At 39.3% G+C, this 25769-nt stretch overlaps 1 protein-coding gene across 4 annotated transcripts; it reads left to right on the forward strand.

Annotated features, from left to right (window-relative positions):
• Positions 1 to 16558: 16558 nt before the first annotated feature.
• Positions 16559 to 24447, forward strand: LOC107771848 (uncharacterized). 4 transcript variants are annotated; one of them, XM_016591302.2, is made up of 6 exons: positions 16560 to 16817; positions 19701 to 19952; positions 20213 to 20356; positions 21096 to 21354; positions 21472 to 21845; positions 23698 to 24447. In XM_016591302.2, exons 1-6 carry the CDS (start codon positions 16701 to 16703, stop codon positions 23776 to 23778), a joined length of 1227 nt encoding a protein of 408 aa, XP_016446788.1. In that variant the 5' UTR covers positions 16560 to 16700; the 3' UTR covers positions 23779 to 24447. The 4 variants fall into 4 exon arrangements, with proteins under 4 accessions (XP_016446787.1, XP_016446788.1, XP_016446789.1 ...); XM_016591301.2 differs by having other exon boundaries at positions 16559 to 16817; positions 20228 to 20356; positions 21096 to 21845; XM_016591303.2 differs by having other exon boundaries at positions 16561 to 16817; positions 19687 to 19952; positions 21096 to 21845.
• The last annotated feature ends 1322 nt before the right edge of the window (positions 24448 to 25769 follow it).

Genomic DNA, 25769 nt, shown 5'->3' on the forward strand with positions numbered 1-25769 from the left:
TTCAAGAGTTGCTAGTGATTGGAGATTCGAACCTACTTATACATCAGGTCCAAGAAGAATGGGCAACCAAGAACTCCAAAATACTCCCGTATTTGCATCATGTACAGGAATTGAGAAAGAGGTTCACAAAGACAGAATTCCAGCATGTTTCCAGAATTCAAAATGAGCTTGCCGATGCATTGGCTACCCTATAATCTATGATACAGCATCCGAACAAGAATTTCATTGATCCCATTCCAGTAAAGATCCATGATCAGCTAACTTATTGTGCCCATGTTGTAGAAGAAGCAGACGGAAAGCCTTGTTTCATGACATCAAGGAATATTGGCAACTAAGAACTCCAAAATACTCCTACATTTGCATCATGTACAAGAATTTAGAAAGAGGTTCACAAAGACAGAATTCCAGCATGTTTCTAGAATCCAAAATGAGTTTGCCGATGCATTGGCTACCCTGTCATCTATGATACAGCATCCGAACAAGAATTTCATTGATCCCATTCCAGTAAAGATCCATGATCAGCTAGCTTATTGTGCCCATGTTGTAGAAGAAGTAGACGGAAAGCCTTGGTTTCATGACATCAAGGAATATTTGGAAAAAGGAGAGTACCTAGAGCTTGTAAACCCTACTCAGAAACGCACACTTCAGAGGTTGTCCAATAATTTCTTTCATAGCGGAGGAATCCTATATAGGAGGACTCCTGATCTGGGATTATTAAGGTTTGTTGGCGCAAAGGAAGCATCCAGGCTACTAGAGGAAGTTCACGCTGGGACCTGCGGTCCACATATGAACAGTTTTGTCTTAGCCAAGAAGATACTCCGGGCTGATTACTTTTGGATGACTATGGAATCAGACTGCATCCAGTATATCCAGAAATGCCACCGCTGTCAGATACATGCAGACATGATAAAGGTGCCTCCAAATGAGCTTAATGCAACAAGCTCACTGTGGTCGTTCGCCGCCTGGGGAGTGGATGTCATTGAACCAATTGAGCCTGTTGAATCCAACAGACACGGGTTTATCTTAGTAGCAATCGACTATTTCACCAAATGGGTCGAAGCAGCATCTTACAATGCAGTGACTAAGAAAGTCGTGGCAGAATTTTTCCGCGACCGCATTGTTTGTCGATTCAGAATTCCAGAGTCAATCATTACTGATAATGGCTCCAGCCTCAACAGCGATCTGATGAAAGCTATGTCTGAAACCTTCAAGATCAAACACAAGAATTCCATAACCTATAGACCTCAAATGAATGGAGCTGTAGAAGCCACCAACAAGAATATCAAGAAGATATTGAGGAAAATGATAGAGAAGCATAAATAGTGGCACGAGAAGTTATCATTTGCTCTATTGGGGTATCGCACCATAGTCCGCACATCAACCGGGGCAACCCCCTATATTCTGGTTTATGGTACAGAGGCAGTCATTCCCGCTGAGGTAGAAATTCCTTCCCTAAGGATTATACAGGAAGCTGAGCTCGATGACGCAAAGTGGGTGAAAAGTCGTTATGAGCAACTAGCCCTTATAGACGGAAAGAGAATGAATGCAGTTTGCCATGGTCAGCTCTATCAGAACAGAATGTCCAGAGCCTTCAACAAAAGAGTCAAGCCGAGACATTTCACACCAGGACAACTGGTGTTGAAGAAATTTTTTCCGCATCAAGATGAAGCCAAAGTGAAATTCTCTCCAAACTGGAAGGGTCCATACATGGTTCACTGGGTTTTGACAGGAGGAGCCCTCATACTTGCAGAAATGGATGGAAAAGTCTGGCCAAAACCAATCAACTCAGATGTAGTCAAGCGCTATTATGTGTAATCCTTATGCTTCCCTTATATGATGTAATTTGAATTACGCTTGACCTGATTCCCATTTAAGAGGGGATACGCAGGTAGCCCTATGGGTTCAGTTACAATTCAATAAAATTTTCATTCCCCCCCCCCCCAATTGGATACTGGGGCAGAATTTTGAGGTGGACCGTCAAAATTTCGAAGTAATTTCAGCCAATCATCGCAATCAATGGTCAAAAACATCAACCTAGTAAACTGGGGCAAAATTTTGAGGAGGACCCTCAAAATTCCATAGCAAGAGAAGTTGCAATGTCCTGAACCGCGTCACAATCGTCGGTTCATCTAAAAAGTTATTCTTAATTATATACTTATGTCACATTTTTTATTAAATCATGCATGTTTATTATTGAAATTGCCTTGTTTAGCAACGCTACCCCAATAATACAAACAGTATCACCAAATCAAAGTCGAGCAGGTCAAGTAGAGCCAGCGAGGATACGAACTAACCACCTCCTTTACAAAACTCACGATTTTTCTTTGGATGCAGGCATTTGGATTGCGAAATCATCAAACATACTATACACTCACGAGACGAACATTGTTCGGGAATACAACTCTCAGAACCGTTGCACTTATCCACATTTGCTATCCATACACACCAGTGACATTCCGTGTGTCACAATGTCCCCAGCAGTCACAATATCACAACCTGCTATCAGCTAAGAAAGCTCTATTACCACTTGCCATTTTATTTATTGCATAAGGCTACCATTCTGCCTTCCGAGACTAAACGCTGTCTCCATCTGCATTTCTGCATTGCATAAGGCTACCACTCTGCCTTCCGAGCCTAAACGTTGTCTCCATCTGCATTTCTGCATTGCATACGGCTACCATTCTACCTTCCAAGTTTAAGCTCTACCTCCATCTGCATCTCATAAGCTGAAAGATCGCCTTATACTACATCTGCATAGCTGAAAGATCGTCGCATACTGCATCTCATGGGCTGAAAGATCGCCACATACTACATCTCATGGGCTGAAAGATCGCCAAATTATCCAAAGGCATCATCGTTCGGAGGCACCATTTTCATAGCCCAAGAACGCCATGTCATGGCCTAAGGATCCCTTTTAATTTTGCATATAATTATCCAAAGGCGTCATCGTTTAGAGGCACCATTTTCATAGCCCGAGAACACCATGTTATGGCTTGAGTATCCCTTTTAATTTTGCATATCATTATTCAAAGGCATCATGGTTCGGAAGCACCATCCTCATAGCCCGATAGCATCATTTCATGGCCTACGAATCCTTTATCATACGCTTCATGGCCTAGGATATCATAATCTGAGGACGCCATTCTAACCCTCCGAAGATAACATTCATGGTCCGACGGGAATTTGCATCATGTTTAAATTCATGCATGGTATACACTGGTAGTGTTTCTAAGTTGCAGGTACACTGACGAGCAACGGTCATATCGGCAGGAGCGATCCCGCTCCAGTTCCCGCAGCTATATCTTAACCCTTCCCATAAACCTGCCACTCACTCGACCCTAGATATTGCGTCCATTCTCGAAAGTCTCCACTGGCATACTCCGACGACGGATCCTGAACTACATATGGCTTGATTCCTGTAAAACCAGGGATATGTAGGCAGCTCAGAAGCCAGGGCACGACCTAAACCTCTCTGAACCGTTTCGCTTGGTCAAAATTGGCCATCATATCTTTACCCTACAACTCTTCCATCCTTCCCAGATAAAGAGGGGCAGCTATTGATACTCAATTTTTTTCTATATATTTCTAATATGCAAAATACCTTCAAAATATCATATTTATGTATATATAAGTATGTCCAACTATTTTATTATTTTTTCTTAATTTTTAAGGATTTTTTAAACTAATTTATTTCCCTATTTTATTCATTAAAAACCCAATAATAATTTCCAAAAATTATCATTTTGGTGATTCATTTATTGGATTCTCATATTTATGCTAAAATATAGCTAAGGTAATTTTTTCATATTTCTATAAATTTATTTAGCATTTTTAAAGCTAAATAGCATACAGTTGCAATATTAGCCTCTTTTAGGATTTAATTGCGTTTATATTCATAAAATTAAGTCCAGTATTTTTTAAACTGATAATTGTATGTTACAAATTATTTTAGTACTTTTAATTTATTTTCAGAAATTAATTTACTATATTTTGTAAAATAAATGGGAAAATGGCTATTTAAAATCTAACCAGATTATATTTCAATTTTAGCTTGAATTCTACCCCAATTTAAACCCAATTACCCCAGTCCCAATCCTATTCACACCCGACCCCTAACCCATTTAACTGACCTAAACCCAGACCTCTACCTACCCGCTTTAATCTGGGCCGTTGATCATTTAGTCAACGGCCAGTACTCACCCTTACCTTAATTAATCCTAAACGACCCCCTTAACCTAATTCACTTCCCACCTACCACCTCCCTTGAAACCCCATCCTCTCTCAACTCTCTCTGAAACTCTCATGAACCCTAGCCACCGCCCTCTCACCCCACCCTAATACCTACCTAATTCATGGCCTTCCGTGGTCATTTGAGGCATATACCAGCCTTCCATGGCTTTTATGTATTTGTTCTTATGGTTTCAAGGCCAGACCTTGAAGGAGTCTGGTCCAGTCCTTGTTCGATTTCAGTTCATGGCTCTTCTCCGGCCAGCCATGGCCACTCGAGTCAGATCCTTGACTCTCCTGGTTAGATTGGTAAATTTCAGGACCTTTCTCACCTTTTCTGGGTTTTCTAAAACCCTAATCTCTAAGATCTTTTCGATTTCTTTCAGATCTACCTTAGATCTGTGCTTACCTTGAACTTTTAAGCATTTTCTCGAAGTTTCTTTAACTTTGCTCTCAAAATGACTCTTTATATTTTCCGATTAGGGTTCTTTTTTTAAGTTATTTCAAAATCTATTCTCTGATTTAAATGTTTCTGATCTTGCTATGTTTTGCTCATGTTGTTCTTCTATCTGAGTTAGCATGTTTAAAAAACCCTAATTTCTTTTAGCTGTTTGTTAGATGAGTGCTTGTTTGGTTAAGTTTTTGTTCGATTTATTTATTTATCATCTTTTAAGCTCGACAATTGTTGGAAAAAAAACCTATGTCTTGGGTCTGAAACTGTTCGTTTGAATACCTGACTCGATTTGAAGTTCCTTGTTTCAGAATCTCTTTTTTTTTATGTGATTCCTCTTAATCTGGGTTTTAATATCTTTCAACTCAATTATGGCTGAAACCCTAACTCTTCAAAAGATTTCCTCACCTGTTACTATGAGACCTTTACTTATCTTGACTCTCTTCTTCACTTTGGCTATACGTGTGAGCCCTGACTATCTAGCTTTGTTCCCTACTGAAATCCTACGTTTATTTCTGCTACTATTGTATGTTGTTTCTTTTGCCAACGTGCTTGTCCTCGCATGTCTGATGTTCTGTTCACCCTGTTTATATACTGAAGTGCAGAAGCATGTTTCTTCCTTTGATTGATCTTAATCTTGTGACTGATTTCAAGAACTTTTCCTCTATGAACTTTAATTTCACTTGCATGTTTAAAGTTAATTGATTCTTTTCCTTTACTATGATATTTTGCCTTACTGAATTCTTTTCCAAAATAAGCTTATTTTTGTACTTAGACTCGATTACTTACTCAATGCTTTTACTACTCCTTTTATGGCAATAATCAGTTTGTCTCTAAATTGATCTTCTTTCTTTATTTTGAATCTGTCACTACCCATTAAAAAAGTGATTCCTTAATTAAAGGGGAATCACTTGGTTAATTGATTCTGACCAGAGATTGTTTCTATATTTGTGTTAAGACTTTACTTATTACCTTATTCCTCACTCGTTTTCAAAGGCTATAAATACCCTGCATCATTTTCTTTCAAACACGAACGAACACTTGAGTTTAGAACATACACTTCACTCAAAACTCTTTTTTCTCTGTTACTACTTGTGTTGCTGCCTTACCTAGCCGGCTGAAAGCCAAGGCTAGGCTGTGGGAAATTTGCTTACTTTCTTTCTGCATTTGCTTCTTTACTGGTATGTTCTAATTAATCTTCAGCATCAACAACAACATGTTTCTTTACTATTTCTTGCACTCTTGCATGTTTCCTGCTTGTGTTTAATCAAGTTCCATTATTAAGCATGCTGTAATCTGCCCCTTTCCCTTCTAAATTAATATTTTTCCTTATGTATGAATTTTGTCAGTCACTTATTATGACTTATGAATCCCAAACCCCCATATCCCCTATGTGTTTGTATTCTTTGGTTGGTTTGAGGGCATGTCAGCATTAGACATTGATGTGCATGAACCAAACCTGACGCTCCCTGGGGTCATATCCTTCATATCCCATCTATGTGTTGTATTCTCTGGCTGGTTTATGGGCATGCCAGCATCATCTATTGTTGTGCATGTCCAAAACCTGACCCTCTCCTAGGGTCATATGCTCCCTGTAATGAACTCCCAAACCTCTAACCCCTTTGTATCAAAAAACATGATTATGTAGTGTTAACTTTATTACTATTGTTTTCAATTTACCGTGACCCCCTTACTATTCTCAACCTAGTTTTAAAGAACTCTCTGCTCCTGTATTTCCACTATACTCTTAGACTTAGGTTCTGCCCCTCTTGTGTAAGCCTTGCCTTGGGACCCATGAGCTCCCTCTAAACTGAGACACATAAGGGTTGGCCCTTCCACACTGCACTCATTCCTGTCTGGTTATGCAAACTTGGGTGTAAGCAATACCCGGGGTCCCTTGATACCCTTAGGGAACTTTGACACACCCAGGTTTGAGAAAGGCTTTGAAACAAATGGTATTTGAGGTGGTTTATTCCATAACTCAGAGAGGAAGTCAAGAATCAGCTTCCTCTGGTTGTAACTTATTACTTTTTACACTTTTCTGATGTAATTTGTTATTTAGTTTGTAATAATTTGTAATAAACATTGGAGTTTGGTTAGTGAAAAGGGTTGGGTAGTTGTGCATGCTTAAGGGTAGATATCATGCCTATAGGACCTAAAATTCTGCATATTTAACTCTGCAATTTAGATATCACGCCTATAAGATCTGTTTTCACTAAAATTCTGTATGTTCTACATCTAGAGAATATGCCTATAGGACCTAAAGTATGCATGTTTAACTCTGTATTTAGAGAACCTATCTATAGGACTCGTTTAAATTCTGCATGCTTAACTCTGCATTTAGAGAACCTGTCTATAGGACTCGTTTAAATTCTGCATGCTTAACTCTGCATTTAGAGAACATGTTTATAGGACTTGTCTTAGATTCTGCATTACCACACTTAGACACCATGTTCTTAGGATCTATCTGGTTATCATCTGCATCATGTCCAGTAGTTAAAAATCAGTACCCATTATAGAAATCATGCCTATAGGAATTGCGAGTAAATTCTGCCTGCTTCATTATATGTTCAACTAGATATCATGTCTATAGGAATTAAATCAGCAATAATAGATATCATGCCTGCAGGATCTAAAACCAGTCTAGTTTAAAATCAGCGTAATTCATACTATTCTCAACTAGTTTTTAAACAACTATCTCACCTTCTGTTAATACGGTTTAGAAAGCATGCCTGTAGGATCTCAAATTGTTTGTTTTAAAATGGTTACTGCTTTGCCACATTCTGAATCAGTAATAGATATCATGTTTATAGGATCTTATCCAAACACTTAGGCAAGCCTTAGGTGATAACAACAATAAGACTGAATCCACCTTTGTTAATTGGTAATTGCTACAACCAGCAGGCATGCCTGATTCGGACTTCTTATCTGAGTTATGTAATAAACCGGTCTACTTTAATAATTAAAACTCCCCTCGCCTTTAGTATTTTTAAACTCAAACCCTAAATGTATGTTTAAGTCATGCTATTTATATGTTTTGCTTGAGTAGGTATACACGAGCCTTTTATTTGTTTACATGCTTCCCCTAATGTGCAGTACTATGTGTTTTTGTATGTCGCCTTAGATTTTTCACCTTTTGAAACCTAAAGTCAGCCTAATATCCCTCCCCTTTAGGAATAGTAGTCATATGTTCCTCCGGGGCTGATAGAAATGGGACGGGCAATAACATGCAATAGTAGTCGAGACCAATTCGCGTTTTAATACCTTAACGGGAAGGGGAGGGTAGATATGGATATGATGACCGGTGCGCTAATACCTCGTGTATCCCCTCTTCTGAGGAGTGTCATATCAGGTATCACATTGACGTGATCCATATTATAAATAAACCTAGGACCTCCATTTTTTCTCTTTTATATTTTCAAGTATTTGTAGAACTGTAACTCTTTCTTTTCGAAATTTGCCTTCTAACTGTTTTCAAACTCTTATGTGTTTAAATCCCCTACTATTTGAGCCGATACCTGTTTGTTTGCTAAATTGCACAAATTCACAAAAAACTATCTGGCCGGGAACCACACTAGTGGATCCTGAGGGGTGCCTAACACCTTCCCTTTAGGATAATTTCAAGCCCTTACCCAATCTCTGGTTATCAAACAAACTTAGAAGTGAACCCTATAGATGTCCTAATGCACCTTAAATCATTAGGTGGCGACTTTTCAAATGCAAAAACTCAGTTCCCAAAAGGAATGAGTTGTCATATACCTAAAAGTGTCATAAACCCGATCTCCCAATGCAAAGAGGGAAAAAAGGGGGCGCGACACAAGGCCATCGACAAAAACATGAGTTCGACCTCATTCGAACTACGACGGGATCCTACTTCGACGACAGTTCGAAGCAACATCCCAATGGCCAAGGCCATCGACAAAAACATGAGTTCGACCTCATTCGAACTACGACGGGATCCTACTTCGATGACAGTTCGAAGCAACATCCCAATGGCCAAGGCCATCAACAAAAACATAAGTTCGACCTCATTTGAACTACGACAGGATCCTACTTCGACGACAGGTCGAAGCAACATCCCAATGGCCAAGGCCATCAACAAAAACATGAGTTCCACCTCATGCGAACTACGACGAGATCCTACTTTGACAATAGTTTGAAGCAACATCCCAATGTCCAAGGCCATTGAGAAAAACATGAGTTCGACCTCATTCAAACTACGACGGGATCCTACTTCGATGACAGTTCGAAGCAACATCCCAATGGCCAAGGCCAGCAACAAAAACATGAGTTCGACCTTATTAGAACTACGATGGGATCCTACTTCGATGACAGTTCAAAGCAACATCCCAATGGCCAAGACTATCGACAAAAACATGAGTTCAACCTCATGCAAACTACGACGGGATCCTACTTCGACGACAGTTCGAAGCAAAATCCCAATGGCCAAGGCCATTAATAAAAACATGAGTTCGACCTCATTCGAACTACGACGGGATCCTACTTTGACGACAGTTCGAAGCAACATCCCAATGGCCAAGGGCATCGACAAAAATATGAGTTCGACCTCATTCGAACTGTGACGGGATCCTACTTTGACGACAGTTCGAAGCAACATCCCATTGGCCAAGGCCATCGACTTAATAACTTAAATGGCTTGACAGTTATCCCGGATATCATAAAAATTGCAAAGAAGAGCAAATCGACAAAATATATTTTACATTGCATCAAAATATTATTTACATTTGTCTTTACAAACGGGCTCAAGCATGCCCCCCCCGCAAAAACCCTAAAACAAAAGCAAGTACAAACAAAGACTACACATCAACCCCGGTGGGGTAAGCATTTTCGTACCACGAGTTCGAAGCAAGATGGTTCGCATCATCAGAGTTGATGTCATCCCCGTCAGGGGTGAGGGGTTCGTACCCGCATACCTCACGAGCTGCACGAACTTCGGTGTGTATGGCCTGAAGCTCTGCCTCAGTAGCTCTTCCCTCGGTGTGAAAAATCTTATACACATCAAGCCGAGCCTCAGCAAGGACCTACAACTCATACAAACAACGAGGCACGACCGGATCGGTTGAGGCACGAGACTTAGAAGGCTGAGCACGTCGATCTGCATCCTCTGCCCTCAGCAAGGGCACTTGTCCATTTAACACAACCAGCTCCGCCTCCTATTCTTTGACACGCCCTTCGAGCCCCGCGACCTTACGACCAGAGGCCTCCTTCTATTCAGCTAGCTCCGACCTGCAAACACGGAGGGCATTCTCCAAAGATGTGGTTCTAGAAATAGTTGCCGCCAACTTCTCAGTACCAACGCTCAACTCGCTCTTAAGCCCCTCGACCTCCTCTGCCTTCGCATTCAACTCAACGATCAAACCGGCCACCTTTGCCTGCAAGTCGACATTTTCGGCCATCACCCCTACTCAACTCAAGCTTGTTATCTTTCACCTTAAGGGAAGCCTCGAGTTCATTGTTGCGAGCAATAGCCTTCATGAGCTCCTCATCCCACTCCTTTAACTCTTCGATCTTACGCTCCAGTTGGTCCTCCCACTGTTTGAGCCCCTCATGAAACAACTGAAACTCAGGGTGCTGATGATGAATGTCGGCCACGCACGATGCTTAGCACGATACTGTTGATATTTGGACGACATCTTCTCATAAAGGCCCGTCTTTTTTCTCTCCCTACGCTCTCGCTCAATTTCCATGAAGAGGGTCTGACAAAAAAGGGGAGAAGTTAGAAATAAAATGCAGAACGACGATCACCACACAAACCCAACGACAGAAAGCGGAGGAAATGCACCTACTTGAAAAGCCATACCGGTGACTTTCTGAGACAAATCCACGTCGCTTATCGCCCTAAGCACCTTGTTCTCAGGGGCAGCACATAGAGGAGCTAGAGAAGACGCCACTTGCTCGCAGTTCAACAGCAAGTTGCAGTCCCCCGGAACGACTATGTGACGATCATACCCTTCCGTTCTGATCTCCACATGAGTATGGCGACCCACGAACTCATTGACATCCTATGGGTCGACATCTAAGCCTGAGCCATCACCCTCAAGACGATGACCTCCAACATTGGATAATGCACCGCCCTCAGCTGAGCGCACCAAGCCGGCTCCTAGATAAGCTCATTCCACTCGGGGAGACCTCCCCAACAAGATGGCATCAGCCATAAAAGTGGGCACGGGTGCCGTTTGCGACGTCCTGCTTCTGTCAGCGTCCACGGACATGCCCTTCCCAAGCTCCATCCTTCTCGTTTTTATTGATAGCGGTTCGTCCATGTTAGAGAACTCGTCCAAAGGATGTGAAGCCGGTACTGAAGAAGCCTCCTCCCTTACGACCACAACTCTAAAAGGATCTTTTAATTGAATAGGTTGAGGATGGCCCTCTCGAACAGACTTACTCAAAACACATTACGCGTCTGCGACAGCAACAGCCTGTCAAAATGCAGGGACTGGCGCCCTCCGCCTGGAAGCTACACAACCTATCATCACAAAAGGTCGTATTAATAAACAAGGTCATATGGCCAACGAAGTGGTAAGGAAAATATCTACCAGAAGAGACTCCAGGGCCGTAACGCTTCACGAAGGTGGGCCAATCATGAGTCTCTACTGCATGAGGCAATAGACGAGCTACCCAACCCTTGATATCTGCAATAGGGCGAGGTGGACGTCCCAAAGCTGCGAACAGGAAACAAACAAACTTTAAAATGAATATAGACGAAGGAAGAGTAAAATGATCGGCGACACTCACGAGTCTCATTCCATCGCTTCGGGAACTTGGCGAAATCAGAAACGACATGTTCGGTTTTGACAAAGAAGTACTTGTGCCAAAACTTGCAGCTTGCCAGTCATCTATCCCGACCACCAGCCCTTTCGTGCCACGGAGCCTCAAATGCACCATGGTACCCCTGTGGAAGTCGAGCATGAACAAGTGCAAAAAGTGGTGGACAGAAACATTACACTCCGCCAACTCGGCATACTTGGTCAGCAGTAGAAGTACCTTGAGCGTTTATGGCGAAAGTTGTGCTGAACAAACTTGGTAAAACCTACAGAATTCTTCCGCTAAAGGAAAGAGAGGAAGAGTATAGCCGATCATAAAAAGGGTACTCATAGAAAGCGCAGTACCCGGTCTGTGGACATCCACGTAATCTCTCCCCGCCGGAACCATTTCTGCATGAGCGGGAATGCCATACTTTACACAAATAGCATCGATATGAATTTTCTCTATCTCAGAAAATATGGGATCCGGAGTAGGAGGGGGATCTTTGAGGAAGTCACTTCGGGATAAGGGATGCCACGGTAGTAACTCCTCCACATAGGAAGGTTGTCACCCTCTTCTACCACCGTATGTTCACCGCTAGAAGGGGGCGCCATGGACAACGTGGTGGCTTCAGGAACCTCTTCACGAGAATGACGAGACCTCGACATAATATCATTCAAAGGAATATCAACACAAAAGGAAGAAGGAAGAACGTAAGAAGAAACAGAAGGATATGAGAGCAAATTAGGAAGAGTGAAATAAGTTATCAAGAGTGAAATGGCTAAATAAAATTCGAAAAACAAACCCTTCACCTATTTATAGGGTTGGGTGGCGCCAGAATCGAGGCGGCAGGTCACAAAGTAGCACAAGAATCGAAGCATCAAGCCATCAATTCCTGCCTCGAAAACCTGCGTGATGATGACGCACGTGAAGCTGACATCATTTTCCGGTAAAGTGTATCACTTGATGTCTTGCTGAACACGCTGACCATCCCTCGTTGGCCGCGTCGTAACATTTCAACAGATCAAATTTCTCCATAAGAACGCATGAAGTCCGCTCATCAAGGACGCAATCGGTTGCAACTCCGACAAGTGGAGGGACTAACTGTAAGGGTCCAAATTTGACCGACCACGACCAACGACGAGTACGACAAATGACAGGGTCCCTTTGAGTCGACGTCCCGAGGGAGACGACCTTAAGGCAAAGAAGATACTGTACGACCCTTGTAATAGTGTAAGCCCATTAGGGGACTTTAGGCATATTCCGTCGAATATTCCTTATATTTTGTCTTTTACAATTTAGAAGAGTTTCTCTCTTAGTATAAAAGGGGGACAATAACCTTGTAACAGGGTATCTGGACTCGGGGAAGATTATTATTCTTGAACGAAAAGAAACTTAACGACTATCTTCTCTTTATCTATTATTCTTTCTAGAGATTATTATATTCAGCTAAGATTTACCCCTTCATCTTCGATTGATTTGTTCAAAAAGATTTTGATATCTTTTGAGTCAAACACCCCCTCCTTCCGTCTTCATCTGCCAAAAGGAAAAAACACAAGTACCGTTTTTGGATTTTCAGATCTGGGGAAGGGAGAAATTTATGTCAATTTTTTTTCTTTCTTTTTTGGGTTGAAAATCCCTTCTTTTAGCTAACTGGAGAAGAAAAAATCTGAGTTGAGAAAAAAGGGAAGAAACAAAAAAGAAACCGGCGATTCTAGCAACCACTGGCCATTGCTCATTTCCTTTCCTCCTTCATCTCTATTATTCTGTTTCGTTGTTGTTTTAACTGATAAAAGAGCAGAACTGAAAGAAGTGACCGTACATTTAATATTTCGGCGGCTACCATTAAAATCAGCGACATTTATCACCATTTCTGGTGTTCCATCATTGTGGTATCGGAGATTCGTTCGTGTTCTGTCTATTACTAATTCTGTGGTTGGTGTGTAAATGTTAAAACCTTGATAACATATTACTGTTGCTTGTCGCCTCTTTGGACCTGGCCGGAGTTCTGACTTTTCCGGCGCCATTAATTACGGCAATAAAATTTAAGACAACAAGGTGATGGTGGTGAATTGGCGGAGGGAGAAAGAGACAGGAAGGGGGTGACGCGGACAAAGAGAATAGGAGGAAAAGGAAAGTAAGAAAAAATGAAAAATAGAAATATTGATCTCTTACGCTCGGGAAATAGTGTAATACACGCAGTATGCCACATCATCAAATTGTGCTTAAATAACACATTTGAGATATGGTTGGAGTGTTTAAATGAAACGGACTTAAAATAAAGTGTTTAAGTGAAAAATGAGGACAACTTTAAGAGGCTGCGGATGTATTTGGCCTTTTTTTTTTTTTTTTTTTTTTTGCATAAGACTTTGTAAGTATGTTATTCGGATGCATAGGCAGCTAAAATCAAGGAGAGAGTTCTGATGTATGACTTGTTAACTGTTACTGTTTTGAATTATATCTGGAGAAAGATGCACAAAGATGATGTAAGACCCGCTCAAACTAATCCATTTGTAAGAATAAGCTAAAAGACCATAACAATATAATCTTCATAGATGAAAATTATTTTGATACAACACATACCTTTTGAAGATCCGTAGGTAACACAGCTTCATCAACGGCCGTTGGGGTCCATATTTCTATGCCACTGTCAAATCCACAGGTAGCAATCATTGGTGCATAAGGATGCGACTCAATACAGCTTGTGACATGGTAACCTGAGCCTAAAACGCGAACAAGCTTCCCACTCTTTTTCTTCCAAATGAAAATTCGGCCACAATCAGACCCGCTCACAACCCCCATATTCACTTGTTGAACTAATCCATCTTCTCCACAGGAGTAAAAAATATGAGGGCTTCCAGGTTCAATTGCCAATTTGTGAGCTCGTTTGATGCTTCGCCACCAACTTCGTTACCACGTTTCCTCCTTATAGAATTTGATGATTATTAATCTGTAATTTGCATGGATAGGAAGTATATTATTCCTTAGTGGAGGTTGTAACAGACATTAAACATTAGCTATGTAATTCCTAACTTTTAAACGAAACTAATATTCGAGAGAAAAATGTCCTCTCCTTTTAGGAAGATCAAAGAGAAGCAGTAATATGTAGGATGATGAATCAGATAGTAATTTGTTCAGTATCTTGAAAGATACACAGAACTAGTGCAAACCATTAGCTTCATATTTTTACTGCACTGCCATTAATGCTCGTCAATCCTACTCCTCGCCATTGATGTTCCATGTATAACGCAAACATTTATTAACCAGAAAGCGACGTAATGGTAAGTCAAAATGCAAAAGAAACACACGTAGCATAAGAGCAATCTTGAGATTGGGAAAATAAACGAACAGAAAGCATAACACATTTCTACTGTACAAAAAAATCCCAAGAGGAAACAGAGTTTTTGAAATATGTGACTATCTCGTATAAAAATTTAAGCCTTTTTTATGTGACTTTTTTTTTTAATGTAATGGGTGATATAAGACTCGAACCCACGACCTCTAATTGCTAGGGAAACACTCATTTATTTATTTATTTATGTCTCTACAAGAGCAAAATTTTCTCTCATGTCAACCATTAAGAGTACATTTTTCGATAGAAATGTAGAATAATTGCACATTAAATGCAACAAACTACTCAGAAATGGACAATCCCTAGTGATAAATAAAAGGAAATACAATCCACCCTCCAAATCTAACCAACATTTAGGAGAGAAGACATAAGCCACATACTAAATGGACTACAGCCAAAGGCGTGCCATGCATGATGGTACTAGCGTAAAAATGTCCTGTACAACAACAACAAACCCGATCTAATACCACAAGTGGGGTCTGGGAGGGTAACGTATACACTGACTACCTCTACCTTGAGAAGAAAGTAAAAGAGGTCACCAACCCGATAATCTGAGTCAAATCGAGAAAAAAAACCTGACTATGGTTTGGTTTGATTTGATTTGGTATTAAAAAAAAAAACCCGACCAGAATTGGTTTGGTTTAGTTTGGTTTTAACTAAAGAAAGTCAAACCGAAACCAAACTAACCCGACATTACATATATAGAAATTTTAGATATATTTAATATATAAATATACTTATTTTGATGTAATTTATAAATATTTCTTAAAAATGTTCATAATTTTATCTTTTAAGGTATTATTTCAAGGTTGTACTTAGAACTTTTGAATGTTCCAATAAGTTTTATAGCCATTAACACTAATAAATTAAGTAATGCTAATAAAAGCCCAAACTAAAATCAAATCAATGTTAATGTTAACAAAAGACATTCAATTCAATACTACGAACGGGAATGTATATCTATTTTTTGTTTTGCAATAATTTAGATAAAAATGCACAACTTATTTTTATTTTTTCTTTAGCGTTTATTCATGTAATTAATACTCTCTTATTAATCTACTTATTTTAGCATGACTTAGTACTTTTAGATTAGGTTTATTTTTATTATGGCTTTTTAATTAGCAATATTTATATTACATAATTTTATTGTCTTTATTGTTGAATATTTTAGGATAATGTCATGACACATCTCATATTTTGTATATTTTCTTGGAAAAAACTTTATATAGTTGTATCTTACTAGGATTAAAGAAATATTTTGAGCATAATTTTATATATTTTGTTCTACGAAGATTTTACTGGGAAAAAAATCCGAATAACCCGAAAACCCGAGAAAATCTTAGAGGAAAAATCCCGAGTTTTATTGGTTTGGTTTGGTCTTTAGATTTAATAACTCGACACAATTGATTTGATTTGGTAATTATAAAATCTGAACCAACCCGATTTATGTACACCCCTAGTCATAATATACCATATCAATATAACTATATAAGAGAATTTTCTTAAGGGAAAAATGGGAAATTGAAATATGAGGTGTAAAATATTTTTCTTAAAGATTAGCTTATTATTTAAAATATCACATTATAATTCTAAAATCTGAATGTGAGTATTAAACTAATATAATTCTTATACTAATTACGAGTACTAGTAATAGATGGAGTATGGAAGAATTTAGAAGGTTTATACAATGTTGTTGACGGGTGTAACTTGTGGAGCCCACAAGTTGTTTACATCAGTCTTTGTCCCATACTGCCACCTGTCAAACCACGCCTCTTCTCTCCCTTTCCTTCTTTTCTTCAATTCCGAACAGTACACTCACTCTGATTAAAAGTTAAGACCATCTCAAAACTCGCAGTACAAATTGTAGAAAACAGCAGCAAAATCAAGCTAAATCGGGTTTTCAGTATGAGTATGAGAAAAAGGGCAAGAACGAGCCTCGATTCGGCTATTGTTAATGTATGGAAAAGAGAGGTCGGCGAAATCTCTACCAAAAACTTTGCTGACTCTCTCACTGCCTCTGAGGTTCGTAATTCTCTAGCTTTACTTTTTTAAGATGTTAGCTTAAGTTATGTTAGTGATCGTGATAGAAAATGATAATGTATTATCAGTTGAAAAGTTAGTTTGATAGATATAAATTGTTTAGAATTCGAGTATTTAAAGTAATTTGATTGGAAGTTTTCAAAATTGTGCTGCTTCTTTTTTTTCCATATGAAAGTGGTGTAGTACTACTATTATTGGTGGAATGCAGTGGTCGAAGTGGACGGAGAATCGTGAGGTCTGAACTTCAAATCTCAGCTAGACAAAAAACAGTAGGTTTGATATATCCACTTAAGTCTTAGTGGGTAGAGTTATTGGTACTTGTGCTGGTGGAGGTAGCAATTAAATTAACCATAATATTGATTTGAATAATATATGCTTAAATAAACCATAATGTTGATTTGAATAATATGCTTAGATTAACCATGATATTGATTTCTTCCCATCTCCCACTGGCATAGGTACCTACTCTACCCACCTGACCCACCAAGGTTTAGGTACATGCGAAGAAATTACCCGGTGTTTAATTTTTGTTTAATTTTTTTTTCCTCTACTGGAATTTGAATGTGAGACCTCATCGTTTTCTGCCCACTTCATTGACCACTAGGCCACACCTTGGGTGATTGATGCAGTATTCTCATTCCAGTGAGTGGAGCTTAGGACTAACTAAGAGCTGGTTTGTGTTCTGTCCATGTTTATTTTCCTCTTTACATAAGACTGCTGAGAGAAATTGGAGGTTTTTTTGGGTGTGGAATTCAGAGAGAGAAACTTCTACTTTCACTTTTGCTTGTTTACTCTACTGAAACAATTGGATTTATTTGACTTTCCTTTAAAAAGTTGGTTCATTCAGTTTGCTTGACTGTTCATGTTACTTGTGTTAATGGTTGTCGGTTAGACCCAGAGGTACTTTGGCAAGTCTGCTTGATAAGTACACTTATTTTGTGACCTTTATGACTTTGCGTATTGTTTTTGGTTGCATACAGTTTGTGGCTGCTGTGTCTACTAGATCTAGTAAGGTGCCAATTTTATTATCAATTTTGTTTGTGGATTAGCTCGTTCTTGGATGATGTGATATAGCTTCTTGATGCTGGTACTTTCATGCATGGCATGCCTTTGGCTAATGACATATGACATCTCTGTTAGATAGTTATGTGTAAATAGTCCTAGTTCTATATATAGTAGGAGTAGAATACATCCTAGTCCCAAATGTAGTAGGAGTAGAATATGTCATAGTCCCAACTCCCATATGTAGTAGGAGTAGAATATGTATTATATATAGGGCTCATTGTATCATTAAAAAATAGATTTTTCTCCCTTACTTTCTCACATGGTATCAGAGCTTCAATGAGAAAATTATCGTTATGCGTCATTCCAGCGACATCCGGGAAGAAAGATCTCATCGCCGTGCTATTTTCCAGCAACTTCGTCTTGTTCCCCGGGTTCATCATTGCTACAATGGTACTATGCATATTACCAGTACCACCACCAGATCTGAAACCCTTGTGCAACCAAACCCCAGAAATCTCAGTCCCATCGGAACAGAAAAATAAGTCACCGTGTGTCTTTCCGGTTGACAACTCAAGGTTGATTTGCGTTATCTCCTCATTAGTAAGTGTTATGCGAAAACCAACACTACCATCTTGTTCGGAAAATTCAGGCGACAAAACCCCAGTCAATCGCTCCGGCAGAAAGTCATGTGCCTCCATGCGCCGCCAGAACTAAGGTTCCGGCGAGCTACAGTAACTTTTCCGGCGTGTGTGAGCCATTCCGGCCACTTTTTGACAAAACTTCTTCAGGACAACTTACTCGTCCAGTGATTCCGAGCCTACCCATATAAATTACATCAAATGCTGACAATTTTTATTTTCTCCGGCGTGAGGCGTGGACAATGCACTTTTTCCAGCGTAAACAATCATTTCCCGAAAAAGTTCTGTTTTCTGGTGGTGTTTTAGAACCTATTTTGTAGTGTGGAATCCGGCGTAGTCTCACTATTTTCAAATTTTTCTGGAGACTTTTCGGCATCAGCAACCACCTGGTTTTGTTACTCGGGGGAGTCTAGTGGCCTTGTATGTCGAATGACCAACTTGCAGATATTTTCACCAAGTCTTTCACTGGTCCTTGTATTAGTTACATATGTAACAAGCTCAGTACATATGATTTGTATGCACCGGCTTGAGGGGAGTGTTAGATAGTTATGTGTAAATAGCCCTAGTCCTATATGTAGTAGGAGTAGAATATATCCTGTCCCAAATGTAGTAGGAGTAGAATATGTCAAAGTCCCATATGTATTAGGAGTAGAATATATATTATATATAAAGCTCATTCTATCATTAAAAAATAGATTTTTCTCCCGTGCTTTCTCACGCTCTCCTTGTTATTGGTTTGATTTGTGGATGGATTGCATGTCTCGCTATCTCACTTGGAGTATACACGGAAACAGTAGTACATGTTTAGATGGAAATAGCACTCTTTGCTAGTTGGAATTGGTGAATAGTAATAAATAATTTGGTTCCTAGTAGTAGTTAATTTTGCCAAATTCATATGCTATGTATTTCTTATCCTATAAAAGGATGTTTATGTGTTTTCTCTTGTATTTTCTGCTATTATTTGTTCTTTTGGTTAACAGATGTCTACTTTAGATATGGACTTTTAAAGGAGGGTAGGAATAACAAGCATAACGTTAGTGCAGAAAAATATCTAGTGATGTCAGTTGACTACTTCTGTGTATTCTTTCAAGATACTGAACTGATAGAAACAGCAGATTGTGCTGTCCAAGTTATGCATGTTAATTTGTTGATCAAGCTTATACTTTGAAGTCAAGATTTTAAAATCCTGAGACTCCATATAATTACAGTGTTCTTCTACCAGGACTTGGTGCTGCGTCTTGATGTCTTCAGGAGACTGAAGGAACACAGAGGTTGGGTGAATACAGTTAGTTTTAGCGCTGATGGTGACATTCTCGTATCGAGCTCTAATGACAGGAAGGTCACACTCTGGGACTGGGAGACTGGGAAAACTGTACTCTCATTTCATTCAGGGCACGATGACTACGTTTTTCAAGCAAAGACCATGCCCCACACTGACAACCGAAGCATTGTCACTTGTGCCGCCGATGGACAGGTAACTACTTGAGAGTTGTGCTGTTCCTTCTTGGCTATGTTCCATGTAGGTGATCTCCTCTTAAACTGTCTGATTCTTCACCTTACATATTGCGGTCTCTCCTTCTCCCTAAAGGGGATATATTTTTCCATTTGGATTTTTAGATTCCTTTCAAAATTATCAATATATTAAATAGCTAACAATGCAAGTTTGTTGCAACGCCCACTAAGAAAGAATGTAATTCTATTCTTAGAAGTTGTAAGTGATTATACTCATTGTAGGTGAGACGTGCGCAGATTCTAGAACGTGGCTATGTGACAACCAACTTGCTGGCAAAGCATCAAGGACTAGCTCCAAAATTGGCAATTGAACCCGGAAGCCCCAATATCTTTTACACGTGTGGGTATGATGGATTAGTTCAACATGTGAGTTATGCTTAATTTCTAAATTTTGGTTCCAGTTTTATGTTACGCTATGAATGGTAAACAACAGTTTTTATATCCTCATAGATCAGACCTCTTGGAAAAGGTACATTTTTAGTATAACACAGACGGCATGCATGTGTGGTGTACATGGTCATTAAAGAGCATGAAAAATAAAAATCTTATTGGTTTTTATTAAAGAGGCTGAATTAATATGGAAACCATTTGATAGTATTTATGATATTGAAAAATCACAGGCAAATGGACGGATGTTTTCTTCTTCCAACTTTATATTCTTTAAACCTCTTAAGTTGTTTATTGCTTATGATTTTTCAATTAATTTTACGCGTGATTTTAGGACTGTATTTTCATGTTATTTGGTTTACCCGCCTCTCTCTCCTCCCACCCCCCCACACCCCCTACCCCTAATTTTTTCGCTCATGTTTCCTAAAGTTTCATCCTTTTCCATATTAGCAAATTATATAAACTCACCAAATCTGACTTCAAAGCAATTACTGAATCAAAACCTTTAAGGAATATTATCTATTTTCCAAGTAAAAGGAACAAAGAGAGACATAATTGACCTCTATATGTTCTAGTGATTGATTCAAGTATAATGGTTATATGGGAATTGGGAACCTGAAACACCAAATAATCTAAACATGTTTTGAGATTCCCATAGCTTCTCCTTTTTGTCTCGTCTTTTATATGGCTGATGCTCTGATTGAATGTGTTCTTACAGATAGATCTGAGAACAGAAAAAGCTACAGAGCTTTTTACTTGCCGACCTTTTTGGCCAAGAAATTATACGTCTTTAACTCTAAGTGAAATTGTAGTAGATCCAAGAAATCCTTATTTCTTTGCTGTTGCTGGAGCAGATGAATTTGCAAGAATTTTTGATATGCGCAAATATAGTTGGGATGGTTCTGCTGATTTTGGTCGGCCTGTTGACTATTTCTGTCCCTCACATTTAGTTGGCATCCAGGATGAGGGAATAACAGGTTTGTCTATCTCCAACCGCAGCGAGCTTCTTGTTTCATACTTTGAGGAGGTTATATATCTTCTCACAAAAGATATGGGGCTGGGACCTGATCCATCTCCCATTTCCCCTTCCCCAGTGTCACATGACAGTTATGAGGGGGAAATGGACCTGGATGATTGGTCTGATGCGTCTCCACCATTTGATGCTGGCATGAACTTTGGTCCACAATTCTACATGGGGCACAAATATGGTGAAGAATTAAATGGTGTTACCTTTCTTGGGCCCAGATGTGAATATATCGCGGGTGGATCTGATTGTGGTCGAATTTACATTTGGAATAAAAAGAGTAGCGAGGTTGTTCGTGTAATGGAAGCAGATAGACAAGGTGTAAGCTATGTTGTATCTCATCCTCATACCACTGTGCTTGCTAGTTGTGGAATGGAGCCTGACACAAAGATATGGACCCCAAAAGCCTTAGATAGAGCTGTTTTACCTACGGATGTTGAAAAGGTGTGTTATTTTAAAAATGTTCTTCATATTGTACAAGCTTATTTGTTGTTGGTCTTCTAGCTCGTTCTTCCAAATAGATTATTTTTAGCTAGATACTTAGTTATTCACAATAGCTCAAAATTTTATCCTTGGGTCTTATATCATTGTTTTTCTTATCTTTCTCAAGAACAACAATGAGGCATGTTCTGTTTTATTTCAGTTGCCAGTGAAATCCTTATTACATACTTATAAAGTACATCTGATGAATGGACAAGCTTTTAGTTTGACTTCAGCTAACCTGATGGTTTAATTATTCAAAAATCCGAGACAAACTGAGTTCAAATTTGCATCTTTATTGCTTTTGATTTCTTGTAGAGATCTTTTTGCTCTATAGATATACAAAAATAGTAGCACTATCATCTTCTTGATTGTGTAGTAGATGTGAAAGATGCATAAATACTCTGCGGAACTTAGGAAATAAGATTTACATTTCTTCTAAAGGTGCGTTAAAAGATAAAGCATTAAACATATAGTATTATCTTTGTAAAATTTACTGGGATGCTCTGTTGGAAATGAGTAGTTCGTTATTGTTTACAAGAAGCCATAGAAATGTCTATTAAGATGTGAGTGAGTGGACACTCCTAAGCAGGTCCTTGTTTATTACTGTATTATTAGCAAGATGGTTGTACTGTTTAAAGAAGCATTCAGATTTTCCTGACTGCACTTTCAGATAACCTCAAAATGAGATACCGAGTCCCAGTGAAAAAGTTGTGAAGAAGGTGAATTGGGAGAAGAGGTGAACTAGTAAGAGGACATTTAGAATTTAAGTATCTGGGGAGTATCATTTTCTGGTGGCTTGTAAAGTTCAACTGAGAACAAGACTTTCTATTATTAATCATGTTTCGTCTGCTACTACAATTCTATTTCTGGTGTCTTGATTCTCGTGCTAATCCCATTGCTGAATTCTGTCATTCTCATTGTGTCGGAACTCTCAACTTTTACTATTCTCTCTCTGTCCCTTCTCATCATCAACCATCTTCACTTATGTTTTGTTCTAAAAGAGTACTGTTAGTGTAAAATATGTATAAGCTTTCTGGCAAAGTATGTATATCTTTCACATTAAAATTGCATCTCAAATAAGAGCTGTCTCTATAATGCTTTAATGAAGTTGTTTTGGACCTTAGTTCACTTTCCTTTAGTGTCTTACTGCCTTCTCTTTGTCCATTAAGGTCATGCACTTGATAGTCATGTGACATAGGACTACCAAAAAGCAGAGACAGGGCCAAGATTTTTAGTTTCTGGGTTCGGGATTCTAATCCTTTTAAGTTATTAGATTCTAAATAAATAATTTGGACATACTCAATAAAAAAATTAAAGCAAATACAAGGTTTGAACCAAAACTACTGAGCTCGGCCGAACCGTAGTTAACACTCTAGCTACGCCCCTGCCAAAAAGAAGATGATGTTACATCCAAAATCCTTGGATACCACTATTTCTGCAAGTAGAGGGTGCTCTAAAATTTTGCGCTAATGTTTCTTTAAATAAATGGTTCAGTAACCTTGTCAGTTTCATTATTTCGATTTAGGAAATCGTGGTTCTCTTTGATGGTGATAATAATCATGAAGAATTATATGACAACAAAAATCAAAATGGGGATGAAGCGTTCTTTTGACAGTGTCGGTGTTCTGGTTTTGATGATTCCTTTTATAATGACCAAGTTGCTTATAATGATCTAGACTATGCAACTGATAACTTAGATGATAATGGCTGCCGTTTAATGATATTGGCTACAGGTGAAAGGATGATGTTGGTTCTCTTTGAAGATGATAATGCCATTTAACTATTCTGACCATTTTGCACTTTCTGTTTCCAGCGGAGACCTAAATTAAGCGACCCAAGGATCCGATGCGCTACTCCTTGGGATGAGATGTGTTATTTTTTCTCTGGAAGTTAGAGGCGCTTAAGAGACTGGGAGTTGACTCACGGTATGTCTTGACACAAACGTTTTGGGATGCTCTACCACACTACCAGTAGTGGAAATGAGAGCAGGATAGAGCTTCAGTTCAGTTGAAAAGAAGGAAACTAAGTTATGAACGACGGTACCACCTCGCCTTTTAATTTTTGTTGGAGCAGAGAGTCAACTGCTGATGGTCAAGTGTTGGCTTTTTGCTTCTTTTATACTTATGGTGTAAGATGGAATGTAAATTCTGTATATAGTTGGCTATATTTGGGAGGATGTATAGGTTTATGTACACATTTCTCTTGCTGTAAATAGTTTTTGAGAATATCAACGGTATGACCAGTTGACTTTTGTGTCAAGTGTCCTACATTAGTTGAGTGACAGGTCGCTCGTTTCCTTATATGGTATGACTCCACCCTCACTCCGTGAGCTAGCTTTTGAGTTGAGTTCGGTTGTTTGGCTTTTGGAGCAAGCAGCCATCTCGTTCGGTGATCTCTACATCGTCTCTGAAATGCAGCAAAGTGATTGCTGAGTGATTCAAAATCCCGGTTAGCTTTTGCTATTTTATGAGAAAATGGAACTGCACTCCTGATTGTAAAGAAACGGCAAAATATTTACATTTAGGGTGTGTTTGGTATGAAGGAAAATATTTTTCATGAAAAATGTTTTCATGGAATATGAGTGCTTTTATTATTTATTTTCCCTTGTTTGGTTGGTGAGTGAAAACTTCCTATGTTTGGTTAGAGGATAGAACAGTCTGATCTTTCTCCTGAAACACTAGTGTATGGCCGGCATTTTGTAGTCATTGTGTGATGATTTGTCATGTCATCATGCCACATAAGCGCCATTTGATATATATTAATGTCATTTGAAAGCTTACATAAGAAGAAGGCTAGCATTTGTGAGAAGATTCTAGAGAGGTATGAACATTTCCTTAGGAAAAACCTAGATCCTTATGGATTTGCTAGGAAAGTCCTTGGAATCTTCTAGACTTGTAGAGAATTCTAGAAAAAGCTCTTATCTTGTAAATATCAAGGACTTATGTAATAATTAATATTTACACACTAGCCCCTAGTAGACTAGTGTTATTCATTTGTAATTCATCAAGCAAACAATTCAAGTTCTCTTTAATACAAAGCTTCCTTTAACAATTCTCTTGTGTTCTTTCTTCCATTCTCTTAGCGATCTTGAGTGTAGTAAGGCTGACTTGACATAGCAAGAACGTGAGCAAGTTGTGCAAGATCGTGAGCGAGTTGTCAAGTGCCGCACGTATATTTAGTTAACAACTAAGGACGTGACAACGTGGTATCAGAGCGAAGGTTTTAACTAAGGGAATGGCGAACGACGGAGAAATTAACGTTGCCAACACCCAAGCTAACGTCATCCAGGATGCTGCTGGCAAGAGCGGCCGTAGCAAAAAGAGGAATGCCACCAACAAGAGTCAGGAGGTGCCACCTGAGGTTGTGTCAAACGAAGGGCTTACATCCCAAGAACCATCTGCCACTGAGGCGAGCGAGGATGAAGTGGAGGTCCTTTCAGAGGACGTCTCGCTCAGTAAAGAGTGGGTGATGAAGATGAACGCGGAGATGGACGTCGTGGAGATCTTTGGCCAACGCTTGGGGAAGGTGGAAGGCACCCTTAACGTTCTTGAGGGGCACACTCTTGAAGAGATTGAGAGTATCCGAAATGACTTGGAGGGACGTACACAGACTGAGATGGAACTAAGGCAAACCATTACTGCCTTAGAAAGCAGATTCATGGAGGTCTTGAGTACTATTGATGCTATGAAGGCAAAGATAGAGTCACTCGAGGAGCATGTCAATGCTGGCGTGACCGAGGTAGCCAACAATATTGTGGTGACGAGGGAGGCGAAGATCGAGGCTCCTAAACCCCCGGTGTTCAAAGGTGTTCGTGATGCACAAGAAGTGGAAAACTTCCTTTGGCACTTGGAGAACTACTTCAGGCACGGCAAAGTGAGGGACGAC

This window comes from Nicotiana tabacum, chromosome 5 (genome assembly GCF_000715075.1).
Source record: "Nicotiana tabacum cultivar K326 chromosome 5, ASM71507v2, whole genome shotgun sequence".
Lineage (NCBI taxonomy): Eukaryota > Viridiplantae > Streptophyta > Magnoliopsida > Solanales > Solanaceae > Nicotiana > Nicotiana tabacum.